At 38.6% G+C, this 20,674-nt stretch overlaps 3 protein-coding genes across 9 annotated transcripts in view; 2 read left to right on the top strand and 1 right to left on the bottom strand.

The window, feature by feature from the left end:
- zmp:0000000755 (phosphofurin acidic cluster sorting protein 2) overlaps positions 1-4,222 on the top strand; it is a 51,113-nt gene extending 46,891 nt beyond the window's left edge. For 2 of the 4 annotated variants that reach the window (XM_067385711.1, XM_067385713.1), the window contains exons 22-24: positions 744-967; positions 1,087-1,200; positions 3,661-3,797. In XM_067385711.1, coding sequence (XP_067241812.1) covers positions 744-967; positions 1,087-1,200; positions 3,661-3,776 — 454 coding nt within the window. In that variant the 3' untranslated portion in view covers positions 3,777-3,797. Of the gene's footprint in view, positions 1-399; positions 430-743; positions 968-1,086; positions 1,201-3,660; positions 3,807-4,081 lie in introns of those variants that run through there. The other 2 variants (XM_067385710.1, XM_067385712.1) reach the window with 2 other exon arrangements.
- Positions 4,223-6,356: 2,134 nt separating this feature from the next.
- On the bottom strand, positions 6,357-14,436 carry mrpl2 (mitochondrial ribosomal protein L2). Its single transcript, XM_067385721.1, has 6 exons — positions 14,081-14,436; positions 13,845-14,001; positions 11,625-11,766; positions 11,328-11,554; positions 11,179-11,252; positions 6,357-6,576 (listed from the first exon to the last, which is right to left on the bottom strand). The coding sequence occupies exons 1-6, from the start codon at positions 14,150-14,152 to the stop codon at positions 6,364-6,366; spliced, it is 885 nt and encodes a 294-aa protein (XP_067241822.1). The 5' UTR covers positions 14,153-14,436; the 3' UTR covers positions 6,357-6,363.
- Positions 13,955-20,674, top strand: part of klc1b (kinesin light chain 1b) — a 39,242-nt gene continuing 32,522 nt past the window's right edge. For 2 of the 4 annotated variants that reach the window (XM_067385716.1, XM_067385717.1), the window contains exon 1: positions 18,281-18,359. The gene's annotated coding sequence lies outside the window, so the exon portion shown is untranslated. Of the gene's footprint in view, positions 14,046-18,280; positions 18,362-20,674 lie in introns of those variants that run through there. The other 2 variants (XM_067385715.1, XM_067385714.1) reach the window with 2 other exon arrangements.

Raw genomic sequence — 20,674 nt, 5'->3', positions numbered from 1 at the left:
TTTTAATAAATATTTGCACTATATTACATATTCTTTTTATTTTTTCTCAACCTTTTTTCATTATTTAATGCATGTTTGAATAAATCTGTCATGAAAAGAAACAAGTTTTATTAGTCACTGTTTAAATGTTAATATTTCAACAGCAATTAAATATATTATTAAAACGTTTATTTAAAAACTGTGCAGTTTAATTTTTCCTTTAGTGTTGATTATTAAATAAATGTTTTTATTAATTGATTAGGAAGTAAACTTCAATTAAAAATTCAATAAAAAAACTATTTGGTGCATCACTAATTTATCGTGTTTGTAAATGTTTCATTTTATTTACCAGTATATTTTACATTATTTCTGACTGTAATAATAAAATGTGACTTATCTGTGTTTTTTTTTTTCTCTCAGCAATGCAATTTTGACCCAGCTTATAGTCAGGTGCGACTTACTTTCTGGAAAATACAGTAAAAATTGCTGATATTTTTCAGCTTGTTTCTGGGACTGACGGTTATGGTTTTTACATTTGACCCCCAAAAATTCTTACTGTAATGCAAATACTGTATATGAGATATTTTTTATATAATATATACTGCCTTTATGATGGTTTTAATAAACCATTGTAATAGTAATCACTCAAAGTGAAACATCCAGTCACATTGCAGTGATCAGAGTTTAAATGTGCTTAAATCAATAAACAGTCAGACGAGCCCTTGACCACTTTCATGAGTCTCACTGCATGTGTCTGTGTGCAGTTCTCCATGCACAGGTGGAGAGCTGATGGGGCTTCAGGTGGACTACTGGACGTGGCAGAGCGGAGAGAAGAAGCGTGAGGGCGAGAAGCGTGACGTGGGCTTGAAGAACACGCTGAAGAGCAACTTCCGCTCGCTGCAGGTCAGCCGCCTGCCCAGCGGGGGCGACACAAGTCCAGCGCACAGCATGGCCATGACTGTCGTAACCAAAGAGAAGAACAAGAAAGGTGCTGATTCACCGCATCGAGATTTCAGACTCGTGCATGAACATGGGAAGGTGTTTCTGTAAGGTTCTCATGACGTCAGTCCATCAGTATCAGTGTGTGTTTTCTTGCGTGTCTTGCAGTAATTTTTCTCAGTAAGAAGCTGAAGGAGAAGGACGTGGATTCTAAGAGTCAGGTGATCGACGGCATCAGCCGCCTCATCTGTACGGCCAAACATCAGCACACCATGCTCAGAGGTGCCTCTTCACTTCAGTCTTCCATCACTCACAATTTAACAATTCATGACTGAATCTGAATGAAGAATCTTGATTCTTTGCACCTCGTTTTTAAATCGTTAACTTGAAAGCCAAAGTAAAATGTGCACAGGCATTCATAACGGTATGGTGCAGAGCAAGTTGAGCTTCCATAGGAATGAACTGAAAACTGTCCGCGCCAGTAGACATGCACTGTTATGAATGCCCGTGCGGCCGTGCACATTTTACTTTTGCTTTCAAATTAGTGCCAAATTGGGGCCGGCAATTGCTTGAATGGTGGGTTAAAAGGGGGGGGTGTAATGCTATTTCATGCATTCTGACTTATTTACACTTTTAAAGAGTTGGATTCTGTTGCTAAACATGGCCAAAGATTCAAAACACGAGTTGACGTATGACGGAGTATTTCTGTGCCGAACACACTACTTCCGTTTTTTTTTCCGAGTATGGCCTGTATGACGTCAAAAGAGAGCTGGATTCCTTGTATAGCCACTTCTCTCTGATGAGCGTGCACACATATAACACAGAGCAAGAGCACGCCCATCAACACGTTTCGTTCGGGATACTGAAACCGAGAGATTTTTCAACAATGGCTGTGTCTCAATTCAGGGGCTGCACCTTTTGAAGGCATCGAGGCAGTGTCCTTTAAGAAAAATAACCATTAGATTGCAAAGTAAGAAAGAAATTACTGTATTTTACACCTCACAATTTCATTACAGTAACTTTTCTTACATAAGTCATCCTTGATGAAGTATTCATCCTTCAAATGTGATCTCTGAAAGGTTGCAGCCTCTGAAATGAGATTCAGCTCCTGTAAACAAAGGAGTGTGTTTTTGGTTGTGAGAGAAAGATTACCTTTTTCAGCTTCCCAAAGAACCCAGCGTTAAGGGAACAGTGGATACAGTTTGTTTTTCTGGGGCAACAACGGATTTGTGCACGTATGTTTGTTTGTTCCCGGGATTTCAGTAAACAAGTCCCAGTTTGACGCTGGATTTGCAGATCGTGGGCGGCAAGTAAAGCTGCATCAGATGTCTGTGTTTTGTTGGCGATCGGCGCGCATAAAATGTAAACAACACAAATGTTTTTGTTCCCGTTTTATTTATAATGATGTCGCAGCTTGCAGACGACCTCTACGCAAAAGCCGTGCACGCTCATGACTCTTTAGCTCTGCTCACGACATTGACGGCAGGCACGCCTCCAGGAGCTCGGCTTTTTTCAGAAAGACTCGGTTTAGCGCATATCTTTTATAAATATGATAAAACGAAAGACTTTTCGGAGATATGAAGGATGCATTGTTACTCTATATGTACTCAAGATTAACATGAGATTGGCAGAAATTGTGTGTGATACCCCCTCCCTTCAATGAAAAACACAACTACTAGAAAAACACAACTAATCCTTTGCAGGTTCCCTATTAGCACTGGGTTTAAATCCAAAACAGCAAATATCCAAAAATCTTCAACCATTGTCTTGTCAGTCAGCTCCTCACTCTCGTAATGAATGAAATCTGACTCCTGCTGCTAATCTGTGCTGTGACTCTTGTTCGGTTCACACTGGATTGAGCTGACACATTCATTTTTTAATTGCAGTGTCTGTTTTCTATCTGATTTAAATGATTTTTATTACTAAAAATCAACGGTAGGGGCCGGTGCCGCAGTGGGCAAGTGACGTAACCGTGTTGCAGCTGAACACCGGTAACACTGACTATCGCAGCAAACCTTAATTATAGTATTCTCCAATAGCAAACTGTGGTAGTAGCAAACTCTCTGTCATATTTCTAATAACTGTCAATCATAAATTATTACATAATTATAACATACATACAGTGCAACTTCAAGTCACATGGCTGCTTCATGTTGTTTGATCCTTTTTGAAGAAGAGGATTCTGGGAAATAAATGTTAATGAGTTCATGTAATTTAATTTGAAACATTGATACTTAATATCATGTAATGTTCCCGTATGTGTGTGTATGAACTAGGGCTCGGACAATACATCGATTCTCAATTCTCGATACAAAGAATCTGGAGCGATTTTGATATTTTCTGATGTATTGACTTGCAAGTATATTTGAGCACTTACATGACTCAGCCGAACACACAAGCGCTGTCCAGTACTCTTCTTCATGAGCATTTGAGTGTGTGGTTAAAAACTAGCCTAGAGCACCATCTGCTGTTAAAACTAAGCTCAGAATCGATTTGAGAGAGAAAATATCAGAATCGATCCAGATTCATTGAATCAAGAAGCCCTAGTATGAATGTGTTTATGGGTGATTCACACTGAATGATGATTCATAACCTCCAATTACGGAAATGAGTTTGAATTCCATTCCATTTTAACCAACTCTTCAAATTCAAACGACTCGTTTGCTACACTGATTCAAATTCCAGAATTCGACATGCACTGCCAGTTGAAGGTCAGTAACAGCGAATCTGTCTGTGTTTCAGTCTCGATCGACGGAGTCGAATGGAACGACGTGAAGTTCTTCCAGCTGGCCGCCCAGTGGCCGACTCACGTCAAGCACTTCCCCGTCGGCGTCTTCGGCTACAGCAAACCCATGTGACGTCACGTCTGCTGCCCCCTACAGACGTGTGTAAGTGTGTACTGAAGGTCCGTTAGCAGAAAAGCCACCGTGACGAGTTTCCCATGGAAACTCGACTGTCTCTAGTTCATTTATATCATTGTGTGTGTTTTCGGTTGCTGTTTTTTTACACTATATAAACAGCACTAGTAATATTTTATATGAATATTGGCTGCCATCAGTCAAATATATTTTTAGGTCATGATGAACTGTACGGTGACGATGGCAAACGTCAAGCACTTTCTGTTGTTTTTGCTACTTTATAATTTCTGTGAAATCCTGTGTAGAATGTTGCATGATGGGACGGATACCGAACATGCGTGTCAAGAGGTCGTTTTGCTGTGAATTTAAATGGATTTTTTACCCCCAATGTAAAAGCTGTTTTGTGTCTTTGTGATATTTTGTAGTTACACAGTGAATTTGAAACTATATACTGAACCTGCCTTTTCAAAGCACACAAACGTTGGACAAAGACGCCACGAGCAGGGTATTTTACACAACACTTCAACACACATTAGAAGAATTCCTGGCACTTTACTAATCTTCTATGATGTGTGTAAATGTTTGAAGAACCTCATCGTGACTGATGCTTCCTGTCACATGACACAAACCAAGCTTAAAGGCTCGTTCACACCAAGTCGAGTCAGCTTTATTTCTATAACGCTTTATACAGTACATATTGTTTCAAAGCAGCTTCACCATAATAAGCAGGAAAATAACAAACTTCATCAATTATGAGGCAAATTCAAACTCTACAGAAGACAATAGTGTTGATATTCAGATCAATTCAGTTCTCATCTGATTAATAATATTACTAAATATTAATTAAACTGAGAAACTGATAATGACACAGAAGAACATTGTTGGAATTACATTAAGATTGATTTAATTCTAACTTATGAATCATAAAAACACTGACAGCCAATCAGAATCCATCCTGCTTTAAAGAGCTCAAGCATTTAAAGTGACAGATGTCCGCTGGTGTTTTTGGTGTGAACGTGAACCTTTACATACGTGTGTACATGCGTACAGCAGCAGATATGTTTCTGTTGTCCATCATACAGGACAAACTCGCTCATCTTCACCACAGCTGACATGTTTAACCAGCATTACTAGTGAAGCTGTGGTCATGTGATTATAGAACTAAACGGCATATTTAGTGTGACGTGAATGAAAGCGAATGTGTAATTTTTTGACAAGCCATATTTTGCAGTGGGAATGTGTTTTATCAGTGTTTCATAACAGACACTCGCATCCGTCTTGGATTCACGCTCCGATTCGGCTCTTCCTGTTAGCGATACGTTCTGTCTCGTTCATCTGAAACTACAAGTGTGAAGCTTCATGGGGCATTGAGTGTCAGTGTTCATGTGCCTCAGTCTGAATCATTTTCAACACTGGGGATTTTAGTTTTATATCACTTTTCTTCAGTCCTTCACATTTCAGTCGCAGATGATCTGACAATCGTATTTGGGAGGAAACGGCCTTCGTTGCATCGTTGAATTAATCAGTGTTTTTGTTGTTGGACTGTTGGATTTGTCGAGCGTGTTGAATGTTCAATGGTGCTTCTCATGTGATTGTTTTATTGACATCCCTCATTTTGTCATTTTTTGCTGATGAATGTATTCAGATGGTTAGAGTCTGTTCTCAATACTGACTTTAGTGTAGTACCCTCTGTTTTTACTCCCAAAATGACCACTAAAAATGCCAAAACAAAGATTCCAGTTCATAAGAGCTGCTTAATCAACACTATATTCACATGCAGTATTTGCACTTTTACTACAGTAAACAAAGTTCTAAAGATATGAGCACATCGTTCAGCCAAAAATTATCATTCTGTCATCATTTATTCACCCTTGTGTGGTTCAAAACCTGAATGACTTACTTCTATGATGAAACACAAAAGCAGACATTTTGAGAAATGTGTTTATTTGTCCCTATAATGAAAGTCAATGGGGTCCAATGTTTGGTTCCCAATGTTGTTCTTTAGTGTTTCACAGGAGGTTTTGGTAATCTGAGTAAATGATGATGAGAACAATGATTTTTGAGTGAATTATTGCTTTAAGAACCACTATGAACTCTTTCCACGGTTGAGTTTACATCATTTCCTGAAGGGATTCTGTGTACGTCTGTAAGACGTGACACTTCTCAAAGTGTCTCGTCATGTGTGTTTTTTCCCGTTTGAATGTCGTATTATCAGATCTCGTCTCGCATCACTCCAGAACTCTACAGCACTAACTGATGGGACATGAATAATGACTGCGTTTCATTCAGTATACGAGACGCTGACTGCAGCACCTTTGCACAAGACCTCATTTTTAAATGATATTACAGACTTTTTAATGTTACAGAAAACATGATTTTATCTTTGCATGTTTTACATTTGGAGTATGAAATGTCATTTTATAACGCTGCTTCTTTCCATGCTTACACATGCAGTTGTGTTTAATAAAGCGTTTTTAACCACACCAGGTGTTGTGTGTTTGTGAACAGATGTGACAGTGACACAGGCGTGTTGTGCGGATGGTTAGTTTTATTGTGTCTCTGGTCACTATATTAGAGTCCAGACTCATCATGTTTTGGCGGCCGCAGAGGGAGGATTGACGAAGCTCTTCATGGGCGGCAGAGGTCTGATCTTGCGACCCGCCCAGCCACCCTTCCTCTGCCAGAGGCCGCTCGAGGGTCGGATACCGAGCCAGCGGTTACGGCCCGCCTTCCCGATGATGCGCTTGTTGTGGTCGACGTTCGATACTCTTCCAACCGTAGCCACACACGTCTCCAACACCTGAGAAGAGGAGTGCATGTAAATTCAGCTTACACTGACTAAAATGCTGTACAAAAACAAACTAGATAAAAGTTTAAGACAAACTTTGATGTTGGCTTGAGAAAGCCTGACCTGATAGTTAAGTAGTTTTAAAAGCTGGAAGTTTGTAGCATGTTACTAAAATGTTTTAACATGTTATTAGCATGGTTTAGCATGTTTTTAACATCAATTAGCTCATTGCTAACATGTCTTAGCATGCTAGCATTGTTAAACACATTACTAACATAGCACATTGCTAGTGTTTTAACATGCTTTAGTACATTGCTAACAATTTATCATATTGTTAGCATGATTTAATACATTGCTAGCATATTTCTAACATATTGTTAACAGGTTAATGTGTTATTAACATGGTTTAACATGTTTTTAGCATGAATTGGCTCATTGCTAACATGTTTTAATATTATTTAACACATTGCTAACATGATTTAACACATTACTAGTATTTTAACACATTATTAACATGCTTTAGCATGTTTTTAACATGAATGAGCTCATTGCTAACATGTTTTAATATGATTAAGCACATTGCTGGTGTTTTAACATGTTGATAGCATTATGATTTAATATACTGCTAACATGTTTTAACATTCCAACATGTTTTAGCATGTTGTTAGCAAAATAGACAAAAACCAATTCAAATATAAAAATAAATGCAATAAAAAATAATTGCTATTGAACACCAAGGAAAGCCCATGAATAAGAATGCATCTCAAGTCTACACTAAAAACATCCATCAAATAATGAAGCTTTGAAACATTTACTAATCTTTTGTTTGTAATCAGTGATTCAGAACGTGTATAAAACTCCAAGAGTCATGTGATTTCAGCAAATGAGGCTGTGTTACGTCATACTGGTTCAAAACGTCAAAATCATTCACTGAGGTCATTGAACTTTTAACTGATCTCAGGTCAGGTTTTATAATGTATCTTCATTTTTAATTAGTTTAATATTGGGTGTATGAAACAGAAAAATTATATGTAATTGCTTCTAATTAACCTAGTTTGTCTCGCCTTGCCTAATAACTCAGAAAACAAGAATACATATCATTAAAAGACTAATTTTAGAGAACCTTCATAGTGGTTAATGGTACTGAATTATTTAGATTACACTTTAATGAAAACATTCTACATATTTGGGCTCTTCGAGTTTTTGTTGCATCTGCAGCGTTTTGAGCAGCCGTGAAGTTTCAAACGCTTCAAAACGGAATTATTTTACAAACCAATTGATTCAGAGCTTTGAAAAGCTTTAAAAACAGAACAAGGTTTTCGCAATTATGAATAACCTTCAGTTTGTAACTAATAGATATCGTCACACTTCCCCAGCTGCAACATTTCTTGTATTACAAGTTTTCTGAAATGTATAGTTTAAATAAGTAAATGAGGCATTAACTAATTAAGTATGCACTGATTTGCATATATATATCCAGAACACTGAATAAAGCCAGATTCATAATTCTAGCTCAATTTAGTTAGAGGTTATAAAAGGTTTTAAGAGGAGATTTTAAATATCTATTTATTTTTTAGGAGTAAAATGTTGTATAAAATCAGGCAAATGATATATGAACAAACCTTCAGAATACAGAATTGAATAACTTGGTGTGTGTGAAGTTGCTGAAGTGGAGATTTCTGACTTTAAAGATATGGATCAAGTGCAATAAAATAAACACTTAAAGGTGCCCTAGAATTAAAAATTGAATTTACCTCGGCATAGTTGAATAACAAGAGTTCAGTACATGGAAAAGACAGTGAGTCTCAAACTCCATTGTTTCCTCCTTGTTATGTAAATCTCATTTGTTTAAAAGACCTCCGACGAACAGGCAAATCTCAACATAACACCGACTGTTACGTAACAGATCATTAATATGTACGCCCCCAATATTTGCATATGCCAGCTCATGTTCAAGGCATTACACAAGGGCAGCCAGTATTAACGTCTGGATCTGTGCACAGCTGAATCATCAGACTAGGTAAGCAAGCAAGAACAATAGCGAAAAATGGCAGATGGAGCAATAATAACTGACATGATCCATAATATCATGATATTTTTAGTAATATTTGTAAACTGTCTTTCTAAATGTTTCGTTAGCATGTTGCTAATGTACTGTTAAATGTGGTTAAAGTTACCATCGTTTCTTACTGTATTCACGGAGACAAGAGCCGTCGCTATTTTCATTTTTAAACACTTGCAGTCTGTATAATTCATAAACTCAACTTCATTCTTTATAAATCTCTCCAACAGTGTGTAATGTTAGCTTTAGCCACGGAGCACTATCAAACTCATTCAGAATCAAATGTAAACATCCAAATAAATACCATACTTATGCAATTAGACATGCTACATGACAAACACTTTGTAAAGATCCATTTTGAGGGTTATATTAGCTGTGTGAACTTTGTGTTTGCTGGTTAAGGCAAGCGCAAGCTCTGGGGGTGTGGAGCACGAGAATTTAAAGGGGCCGCAGCCTGAATCGGCGCATAGTTAATGATGCCCCAAAAGTTAAAAAAATGAATAAAAAAAAAAAATCTATGGGGTATTTTGAGCTGAAACTTCACAGACACATTCAGGGGACACCTTAGATTTATATTACATCTTGTAAAAATGTTCAATGGCACCTTTAAATGTGTGTTCTGGATGTTTTCTTTCTTCCAGTGCGAAAGAAGCAAAATTATGGAAGCTTGTTTCTGCCGCTAATTAAAAATAAAAAAGGTAATTCCGACTTCTCACAATGACAATTCTCTCTGACTTTGTATCTCGCAATTCTGACTTTGTATCTCGCAATTCTGACTTTGTATCTCGCAATTCTGACTTTGTATCTCGCAATTCTGACTTTGTATCTCGCAATTCTGACTTTGTATCTCGCAATTCTGACTTTGTATCTCGCAATTCTGACTTTGTATCTCGCAATTCTGACTTTGTATCTCGCAATTCTGACTTTGTATCTCGCAATTCTGACTTTGTATCTCGCAATTCTGACTTTGTATCTCGCAATTCTGACTTTGTATCTCGCAATTCTGACTTTGTATCTCGCAATTCTGACTTTATATCTCGCAATTTTGACGTTATATTTCGCAATTGTGTGAAAAAAGTCAGAATTGTGAGATAAAAAGTCACAAGTAGGGTTGTAACGATATACCGGTATGACGATATATCACGGTATGAACACGTACGATTATCATATCGTGTACATTTGCTTATTTTCGGTATTGTAAAAAAAATAATAATAATAAGACGCAGAATTTCACTTGCGCATAGACAACAACTTTCCACTTCACTACACTCTAAACTTGCTCCATACATACAGCAGACAATGTCAGAGACAGAAGTTGCTATCTCTAATCTCTATGCCCCGTTGAAAAATAAGTTACAATTTGCATTATGGGAATACTTTAGATATAGAAAAACAAACGCGGGGCTGTCCTCGAGTGTAGATATCCAAAAACAATGCGGGCGCAAAGTAGGCCTACCTGCAAAAGGAGGAAACGCATCGAACATGTTCACCTATATTCGAGAACACCATCTGTGTAGATGCAGGTATGTTCCGTTTATAACTTAGGTCGTATGATATGCGTGATGGAGAGGGAATCCCGGAATCCAGTCATGAAAATGGAATGTACAGTATAACGCAGCGATGTCAGGTAAAAACGCGCGATTTGTTGGACTGATGAATAAAACATACTATAAATCAAATGGCCTAGGCGGGCTCTGTTAATATTAAAGCGCAAAAAGACGGCTGTATAAATATATCTGTTTGTTTTGCGTGTCTGCCTGTGTGAATGAGCTGCGCCGTTTCCTGTACTACATACTCAAGTATGCGCAACGCTCTTATTGTTTTTTCAGTGTTTGAAGTCTCGTCATCCGAGGACATGAACACAAACATATCCAAGGTTGCTCTGAGATAGCGCTTAATGAGCATTTCATCATTTTATTTGAGAAAAACCATTGTCAAATACACTGAAACTCAAAGCTCTGCACTACATCCCGTCAAAATAAAAGACCGCTTTTTAACCCGAAGTTTTTAACTCGAAACTGAAATTTATTATAATTGTTAAATAGAATGTACTTCTCAAAATAATAATAAAAAAGTTGATTTCATTTACATAATTTTTGATAATATTTGTATTAAAAAATAAAAGGCAGAAGAATGAAGTCAAAGCAGACTTTCTGAATTTTAATTATTAATAAAAGATCTTCTAATCCATAATAATTTATTAAATGTATTTGATTGTTTTTGATTATTGAAATCTGAATAAAGAAAACAAACATTTTAATTAATTTATTGGTCATTTTAATTGATGGTATAAATAATAATTGATTGTTTAATACCGTATACCGTGATACCGTGAAACCGTGATATTTACTCAGACGGTTATCATACCGTGGAAATCTCATACCGTTACAACCCTAGTCACAAGTACCTTTTTTATTTTTTATTTCATGGCAGAAACAAGCTTCCATACAAAAGAGAGCTCAAAACTGAGCAGAACATGAAAAAACAGGTTTTGCCTGCAGTGTCTCGCCTTAAATCTGTGATTTTCAGGAAGTTGGCAACTCTTTCCTCACCTGAATCTGATGTTTGGATGGCAGCTGAACAATGGCTGTGCCGTTGACTTTCCGCAGCAACACTCCACATGTGCCTGCGGACAAAAAAGATTCACTCATGACTTACTCACTGCGATCACGTGTTGCTGTATATTTGCGTCAGCACTGACCTGCGGCGCGGATGTACTGAGCTCCCTTCCCAGGGTACAGCTCCAGATTATTGATGAGCGTGCCGACGGGAAGAGCCCCGAGAGGATGGGAGTCTCCCTCTTTGGCCAGAACGGCCATGCGTCCGATGGCGCTGGACGTCTTGATCAGATCTCCGGCCTCCATGTTCTCGGTGGCGATGATCCAGCGCTTGCGGCTTCCGCCGGCGACCAGAGCGATGTCGGCCGATCTGAGTGGAGAAGAACATGCGTGATGAGGAGCAGAGCCGTGGTCATGTGACCATGAGGACACACACTGACCTGCAGGGGTCGTATCTCACTTCCACCACCTTCTCCACGATGGGCTGGCCCTCTTGGCCGGGTTCGTAACGCAGCCGCTGGAAATCGATCATACGGTATCGTTGCTTGTGGCCACCGCCGATGCCGTGTGTGACGATCCTACCTGCAGCACAAAACACTGTCTGTATGAGTAAATGATGCACACAATAACTTCACACAGATCATCTGAGTGTGTGTGTGTGTGTCAGAGAGTATGTGTGTACCAGTGAGAGTGTGTCTGTCAGTGAGAGAGTGTGTGTGTGAGTGAGAGAGTGTGTGTCAGTGAGAGAGTGTGTGTGTGTGTGTGAGTGTCAGTGTGTCAGTCAGTGAGTGTGTGTGTGTCAGTGAAAGAGTGTCAGTGTGTCAGTCAAGTGTGTGTGTCAGTGAGAGAGTGTGTGTGTGTGAGTGTCAGTCAGTGAGTGTGTGTGTGTCAGTGAAAGAGTGTTAGTGTGTTTGAGTGTCAGTGTGTCAGTCAAGTGTGTGTGTCAGTGAGAGTGTGTCAGTGAGAGAGAGAGTGTGTGTGTGTGAGTGTCAGTCAGTGAGTGTGTGTGTGTCAGTGAAAGAGTGTTAGTGTGTTTGAGTGTCAGTGTGTCAGTCAAGTGTGTGTGTCAGTGAGAGTGTGTCAGTGAGAGAGTGTGTGTGTGTGTGTCAGTCAAGTGTGTGTTAGTGAGAGTGTGTCAGTGAGAGAGTGTGTGTCAGTCAGTAAGTGTGTCAGTGAGAGTGTGTGTGTGTGTGTGTGTGTCAGTCAGTAAGTGTGTCAGTGAGTGTGTGTGTGTGTGTGTCAGTGAGAGTGTGTCAGTGAGAGAGTGTGTGTCAGTCAGTAAGTGTGTCAGTGAGAGTGTGTGTGTGTGTGTGTGTGTGTCAGTCAGTAAGTGTGTCAGTGAGTGTGTGTGTGTGTGTGTGTGTCAGTCAGTAAGTGTGTCAGTGAGTGTGTGTGTGTGTGTGTGTGTGTGTGTGTGTGTGTGTGTCAGTGAAAGAGTCAGTGTGTTTGAGTGTCAGTGTGTCAGTCAAGTGTGTGTGTCAGTGAGAGTGTGTCAGTGAGAGAGTGTGTGTGTGTGTGTCAGTCAAGTGTGTGTTAGTGAGAGTGTGTCAGTGAGAGAGTGTGTGTCAGTCAGTAAGTGTGTCAGTGAGTGTGTGTGTGTGTCAGTCAGTAAGTGTGTCAGTGAGAGTGTGTGTGTGTGTGTGTGTGTGTGTCAGTCAGTAAGTGTGTCAGTGAGTGTGTGTGTGTGTCAGTCAGTAAGTGTGTCAGTGAGTGTGTGTGTGTGTGTGTGTGTGTGTGTGTGTGTCAGTCAGTAAGTGTGTCAGTGAGTGTGTGTGTGTGTGTGTGTGTGTGTGTCAGTCAGTAAGTGTGTCAGTGAGTGTGTGTGTGTGTGTGTGTGTGTGTGTGTGTGTGTCAGTCAGTAAGTGTGTCAGTGAGTGTGTGTGTGTGTGTGTCAGTCAGTAAGTGTGTGTGTGTGTGTGTGTGTGTGTCAGTCAGTAAGTGTGTCAGTGAGTGTGTGTATGTGTCAGTGAAAGAGTGTCAGTGTGTTTGAGTGTCAGTGTGTCAGTCAAGTGTGTGTGTCAGTGTGTGTGTCAGTGAAAGTGTCAGTGTGTCAGTCAATAAGTGTGTGTCAGTGAGTGTGTGTGTGTCAGTGAAAGAGTGTCAGTGTGTCAGTAAGTGTGTGTGTCAGTGTGTGTGTGTGTGTCAGTCATTAAGTGTGTGTGTCAGTGAGTGTGTGTGTGTCAGTGAAAGAGTGTCAGTGTGTGTGTGTGTGTGTGTGTGTGTGTGTGTGTGTGTCAGTGTGTCAGTCATTAAGTGTGTGTGTCAGTGAGTGTGTGTGTCAGTGTGTCAGTCATTAAGTGTGTGTGTCAGTGAGTGTGTCAGTGAGTGTGTGTGTGTTTTTGTGACATATCAGGACACAAATGTATATTTTGACATGGGTATGACAGGTATTACAAGGAGAGGTTGACTTATGAGGACATTACTCCATGTCCCCATATTTCAAAAGGCTTATAAATCATACAGAATGAGTTTTTGTGAGAAAGTAAAAGTGTGCACAGTTTCCTGTGATGGGTAGGTTTAGGTGTAGGGGTAGTGTAGGGGGAGAGAAAATACAGTTTGTACAGTATAAAAACCATTACACCTATGGAATGTCCCCACAATTCACAAAAACAAACCTGTGTGTGCGAGAGTGTGTGTCAGTAAATGTGTGTGTGTGTGACCTGTGTAATCTCGTCCTCCGGTCTTCTTCATGCCGATCGGTCGCACGGTGTATTTCTCTCTCTGTTTCCACAGGCTCCGGTTCTGCCGCTGACACGCGCTCGTCATGAAGCCGCGACATCCCGTCAGATCCGCGGAAACACCGGAGAGACTCGCGATCTGATTGATGACACATTATAAATGATCAGCTGAAGTGATGGCAGGTAATGTCTGATGAAGAGGAGGATGAAGATCTGACCTGAGATGAGACAGTCCGCGCGCCCGACAGAGACAGAGAGCGCAGTGCGCGTGACAGCAGACTAACGCTCATCCTCAACCTGAACAAACGCGATAATAACTAATAAATGAATAACTGTCACTGCAGCACAGATTAAACCGTATCAAACATGCTTCAAGAACATCGCTGATCACTAGTTTAGAGCTGATATAAACACACGCTGCTGAGATCTCTCTACCAGACAGAAGCACATGCGAACTTTACCATCATTCACTCAACACACACATTTATAGAAATTCACTCTCTGCCCTTCAGCACAATCACACAACGCGGGGTGTCGCGCTGAGCTCACGTCACGTTCCGTTTCTTCTGCGCGTTCTTGCCTGCGGACGCCGCGCGCGACACCGCCACCTGCTGTTCACTGTGAGATCCACACGCTGCCATCTGTGTGAAGAACACCACATAAAGTCATTTTTATTCGTATTTTCTGTTGTTGATCACTATTAATGTTTATAATTAGAATAACAGTAGGCCTAATAATAATAACTAGATTAGTAAAGTTCGTAGACAAACTTTAAGTTGGCTTGAAAAAGCCTAGCCAGAAGGTTTGGAGTAGTTTTAAAAGCTTGAAGTTTGAAATAGTTTAAGTTTTAGTTTAGTAGTTTAAAAGCTAGATAGTGTGTGTGTGTGTGTGTGTGTGTGTGTGTGTGTGTGTGTGTGTGTGTGTGTGTGTGTGTGTGTGTGTGTGTGTGTGTGTGTGTGTGTGTGTGTGTGTGTGTGTGTGTGTGTGTGTGTGTGTGTGTGTGTGTGTGTGTGTGTGTGTGTGTGTGTGTGTGTGTGAGTGAGTGTGTGTAGATATATATAGATAGTTAGATAATAAGTTAGATAGTAAGTTAGATTGAGAGATAGATAATTAGACAGTAAGTTAGATAGATAGATAATTAGACAATAAGTTAGATAGTAGTAAGATCTTAGTAAGTTAGATATTAGTAAGAACTTAGATAGTTAGTTATATAATAAGTTAGATAAGTTAGATTGATAGATAATTAGACAATAAGTTAGATAGATAGATAGTACGTTAGATAGTTATTTATATAGTAAGTTAGATAGTTAGTAGTAGTTAGTAAGTTAGAGAGTAGTAAGAACTTAGATAAGTTAGATAGATAGTAAGTTAGATAAATAGTTAGATATTAAGTTAGTTAGACAGATAGATAGTAAGTTAGATAGATAGATAATTAGACAATAAGTTAGATAGATAGTAAGTTATTTATATAGTTAGATAGTTAGATGGTAGTAAGAACTTAGACAGTTAGTTAGATAATAAGTTAGATAGATAGTAAGTTAGATAAATAGATATTATGTTAGATAGATAGTTAGATAATATGTTAGATAGTAAGTTAGATAATATGTTAGATAGTAAGTTAGTTAAGTTAGATAGATATATAGTTATGTTAGATAGATAGTAAGATAGATAGTGTAACACGGTTAGTAGATATGGGAAGAAGGAGGCGGGAACCGGCGAACATTCAACAAAACTTTAATTCAAAATAAACAAAGAACAAAACGAAAGTAATGCCGGCAGACCCTCGCGGACGTCTGCCGGCCACACAAACATAATAAAACATAAAATAAAATCCAGGCCTGGTCCTCTCTCGTCCTTCGTTGTAATCGCTCCTCCTTTTATGCCTCCGGAGCTCCTCCGTGAGAGACCCGAGGCCGGCACGCCTCGCAGGTGACGCTCATTATCACTCGCGTCACCGGCCTCGCGCCGTTCCCTCACGGCTCTCGCCCGCCCTGCTCGTCACAGATAGTTATTAAGTTAAATAGTAAGTTAGATATATAGTTATTAAGTTAGATAGATAGTAAGTTAAGTTAGATAGTTACTTAGATAGTAAGTTAGATAGATAGTTATTAAGTTAGATAGATAGTTAGATAAGATAGAAAATTATTACAGTTTTTCTCAGTCGCTTTGGTGCATTTCTCACATCACTCTACATTTACACAACAGTTAGTTCAACCTCCACAACATTTAGTCATTTGTGCACATCAAAGTAGCAGTTTCTCATTCCTTCGAACAAATTGCAAATGCTTTTGGACATGCATCAATTGCTTTCATACAACTCTCTGCTGTTTTATAACATTATCATTTGCTTATGTCATGTCAGTCAAAATTAACTATACTTGTGAATGCTGAATAGTCATTCCATATAAAACTAATAGTCCTCATTTCATTGCTGGAGTCATTACATACAAAAATGTTGAACTAATTGTCAAAATCTGTAAAGCAAATTTTACACATTTGTTTAAATCCTTTTTTTTCTTTTCTGAAAATGTCTCCTAAATTGAACAATTTCTCTCAGGTGAATCTCAACTTTCACCGATGAGAAGGGGTGTGTGAAGCATTAGTTGCAACCAATGATAAACCACTTCTCTACAATCACTGTCAGAGCTGAATCCCATAAACTCCCACTTTACAAGCATTTACGAACCAAGCAGGACATAGTGTGTACCATTTCTACAATACTGTGACACATAAATGGAAGGTCAGCCTCATGGAAGAGGGGTAAGGGTGCGGGGAAGAAGGGGAAGGGGACAAAACAGGGGAAGAGGAAGAAGAGGCCAATAGGCAGATCCCTGATGAAATCAGGGCTACAATTGTGGATGATGTTGTCAATCACGGCCTCACAATGGCTGAGGCTGGTCGAAGGGTGCAGCCAAATGTTGGGAGAACCACTGTAAATTCAATTATTCAAACATTTCGTCGGGAGAACAGGTGTGTATAAATGGACAGTAATTCAGCACTAAACAATCTGCACTGCACTACTGTCATTGTGTCATACATGAAGCTCGCAGTGGGAAAATAACGTGTCACTGTACAATTTACATTTAGACGTACAGCTTTACTGCATCACACATTTAGTGTATTGTAGTGTACAGTATAAGTAAAGATTTGCCATATGTACTGCAATATTGTTTACAGTTGTGCACAGCTCTACCCAAAGGGAGTTTATGTTTGTTGCAAATAAGGTTGTATTTTTTCTTTTGCACAATGCTGTGAACAAATTATAATTGCAAAATGTGAAACATACATATTCAGTGTCTTGTACTCAGTTACCTCACTAAATACAGTAATGTGTAACTTTACTGTATTTTTCAAATGGCTGTGCAAATAGTATATAGTGCTGTCTTGAGCATTTTCAGGTCACCAAGATCTGACTTTTTTGCATTGGAAAACACTGACAGAGTAAACTGTCATAATGAAAACATGACAAAGCCATTTGACTATCTTTTTCATAAACAATGGTGTCTGGACTTTTCCTCTTGATGACACTGACACTTTCATTGACATAAATACTTGCTTTTGAGGAATGACCTATCCATTTTGAGCAAGTGACACGCTTTTGCAGGTTATCAACTAGGTTTTGCAGTTTGTACTAATTGTTTTGAGAACTGCATTAACTGTTGTGCAAATGTGAATAGTGATGTGAGAAATGCACCAAAGCAACTGAGAAAAACTGTAAGTTAGATAGATAGTTAGTAAGTTAGATAGATAGTAAGTTGGTAAGTTAGATAGAAAGTTATTAAGATAGATAGATAGATAGATAGATAGATAGATAGATAGATAGATAGATAGATAGATAGATAGATAGATAGATAGATAGATAGATAGATAGATAGATAGATAGATAGATAGATAGATAGTTTGAATGGCAGCTTCATTGAGTCTAATGGGCTTGTTTAGATTTGAATTTCTGACAGCTGAAGGTTGATGGAATGTTCAGATTTTCAGTGCAAGCTTATGGGAGTTTTTTCAAGTTTTGATCAGCATTTTTAGGAAAACCGTAAGTGGGATCAGTTTGAAAAGATATAGCAACCTGAGTCAGAACAGTCTGAAGGTCTGGGCCGAGTTTGGTGGTTGTAGCTTTAAAGCTTATATATAGCAGATTAGTAAGTTGGCTTTTTACTTCTCAATACATATATAAACCTTCATATAATATAATATAAACCTATAATATAATATAAAATATAATATATATAATATAAAATATAAACCTTCATATAATTCACTGGTTTTCTTATAATAATGAAGGTGAGGTGCATATTATTTGCTGAAGGGTGTTTGGAATGTTTTTTGTTGTCACGGAGATATAAGCCACGCCCACGCAAACCACCGCCTGAAGAGTGACGTCATTTCTACCGACGCGTCTGTGCGTGTGCGCACGCGCAGTGTCACATCCATAGTGGACATCTTGGAATTAAAGGGGCGCCGAAGGAATTCTCACAAAAGCAACGATTTCAGGTGTGAGATCTCTCTTTCTAAAGCGCGTTCACGCTGGTGTGTGTTACATGAGTGTGTTTGAACTGTTCGAGATGTGTGTTTGTTGATGAAGCGCGCTTCTGAGGGAAGAAGCAGCCGCTGAGGTGTGTGTCTGTCTCTGTCTGTCTAGACTCAAACTATATAGTGTACTAGACCGCATTCAGGATCCTCACAGACTCAAACACGTAGTGTGCTGTCTATCTAGACGACCAAATATGCTGCCCAGCTGTCCACTCAGACTATATATAATAATGAAGTGTGTTTGTTATTTTTGTATTAATATTTATGATCAGATATGTACAGAGATGGGCTTTAATACATGAAAATGTTTTTTAAATAAAAACACAAAATACCTCAGTTGAAATGTATCACAATAAAATATTAAATACTTTGGGTAAAACGGTATTTAAATTAGTGCTTACAAATACAGTATTTTGAATTTTGAAAATGAGCAAATTACATGTGAAATTGGCCATAGTGAAGTATCACTATTAGACTGAAATCTATCTGGACCTATTTAGACCTATTCACCAAAATTTAATATTACGATATGAGTCATTTTCACAGTATCAAATTCAAAATATATAATATAGTCTCTCTCTCTTTTGTTTGCTGGAAATAAAGTTTATACGATAATTAATTTCACAGTTCTCAATACCAGTTTCGATACCACAGTAAAAACTAATGCTTAACTTGATAAAAATAAAGAGCTCTGAGTATTTTAGGTAGATCTACATAACAGAAGTAAGAAATACTACAGAAATTGGATAAAGGCCATCTTTGAAACATCTTTGCCTCTCGGGCAAATGCAGCTATCACTTTGAATGGGGAAACATCAAATTCTCCAAAGCTGTTTGCCAAGCTTTCGATTAAATTTCAAATTTGAAATCACCAATGAAATCTGACAACAACTGTCTCATAAATTTTGTTTCTAAACGCTCAAATCATGACAAAAAACGGTATTATTCAGGCTGGATCGTGCTAATGCGCATGCGCAGTCCTAAATGTGCGTCACTTCAGTTTCGTTTCGGAGGCGCGCGTCTGACTGTTTCTATAGAAACCGGAGCTTCTAACGGCCGCTGCAGTGACGCGATGACTTTACCAATCGGCGATTGGCTCTTATTTAGAAGGCGGCACTTATTCCGCCATATTGCGCGTTGCACTTTCTCCCATTCATAATAAAACGAGTGACACATCTTGTGTTATTCTATAGTCTTTGTTGCAGTGTTAACCCCGCATTGTTGTGCCAAACAACAATGTGAAACAGTGTTAGAATGTAACAGCTAGATGCTTAGCAACAGACAACCAATCGCGTACTCATATTTGCCTGCTTTGGACAGTAATTGCGTCCCAAATGACGCACTATGCACTTGTACACTATGTACTTGTGCACTATGCACTCATCCATGTAGTGTGTGAATTGTATAAGGTTATTTTGTCATTTAACAATGGAGTCCAATCCTCCCTTCCCCTCCACTACGTAATTAAAGCTACGACAGTTGAGTGCATGAAGTGTCCAACATTCCACACTTCGTTTTTTTCCGTTAAATAAGTGCATCATCCGGGTATTTAAAGTGCACTTTTTCTTTTTGGAATTTTCTGTGTGAAAATTTCTCTACTCGCACTATTTATACTTAAAAACGTCATAGAATAGTGCACAAGTATGTGAATTGGGACGCACCTAGTAACAGAAACACTGCAGATTTGTACTAATTGTTTTGAGAACTGCATTAACTGTTGTGCAAATGTGAATAGTGATGTGAGAAATGCACCAAAGCAACTGAGAAAAACTGTAAGTTAGATAGATAGTTAGTAAGTTAGATAGATAGTAAGTTGGTAAGTTAGATAGAAAGTTATTAAGATAGATAGATAGATAGATAGATAGATAGATAGATAGATAGATAGATAGATAGTTTGAATGGCAGCTTCATTGAGTCTAATGGGCTTGTTTAGATTTGAATTTCTGACAGCTGAAGGTTGATGGAATGTTCAGATTTTCAGTACACGTTTCACACTACTCATAATTTACCCGGGGTTAACAATTAATCCTGGGAATTCATAAGCTGACGTTTTACATTGTACATTCCTAAACCCTGGGTTAACATATTGCATATTTGATTGATTGGATAAACGCAGCGAGCGACCTGTTTATAAGTTTATGCTGAATGGACATTTTGGACTATAAGGGTAAGAATGAAATGTCTGCATTTGACATTTTTCATCTCAAACGCTGAATTTACTGTTTATATACAATGCATAACTGTTGTTTCCGTAACTGCTCCGGAGCAGGGTTTTAT

The sequence above is a fragment of the Chanodichthys erythropterus genome, chromosome 5 (assembly GCF_024489055.1).
Source record: "Chanodichthys erythropterus isolate Z2021 chromosome 5, ASM2448905v1, whole genome shotgun sequence".
NCBI classification, from domain to species: domain Eukaryota; kingdom Metazoa; phylum Chordata; class Actinopteri; order Cypriniformes; family Xenocyprididae; genus Chanodichthys; species Chanodichthys erythropterus.
The sequence above is the reverse complement of the archived record's forward strand: the minus strand, read 5'-3'. Positions and strand labels throughout refer to the sequence as shown.

What these genes read in the sequence shown, in the direction of transcription:
- mrpl2 (XM_067385721.1), bottom strand. Translation starts at nt 14,152, where the DNA reads ATGAGCGTTAGTCTGCTGTCACGCGCACTGCGCTCTCTGTCTCTGTCG. An exon ending in CGGAGGACGAGATTACACAG is followed by an intron (nt 11,767 to 13,844) that starts GTCACACACACA and finishes TTTGTGCTGCAG; the next exon opens with GTAGGATCGTCACACACGGC. An exon ending in TCAGTACATCCGCGCCGCAG is followed by an intron (nt 11,253 to 11,327) that starts GTCAGTGCTGAC and finishes TTTTGTCCGCAG; the next exon opens with GCACATGTGGAGTGTTGCTG.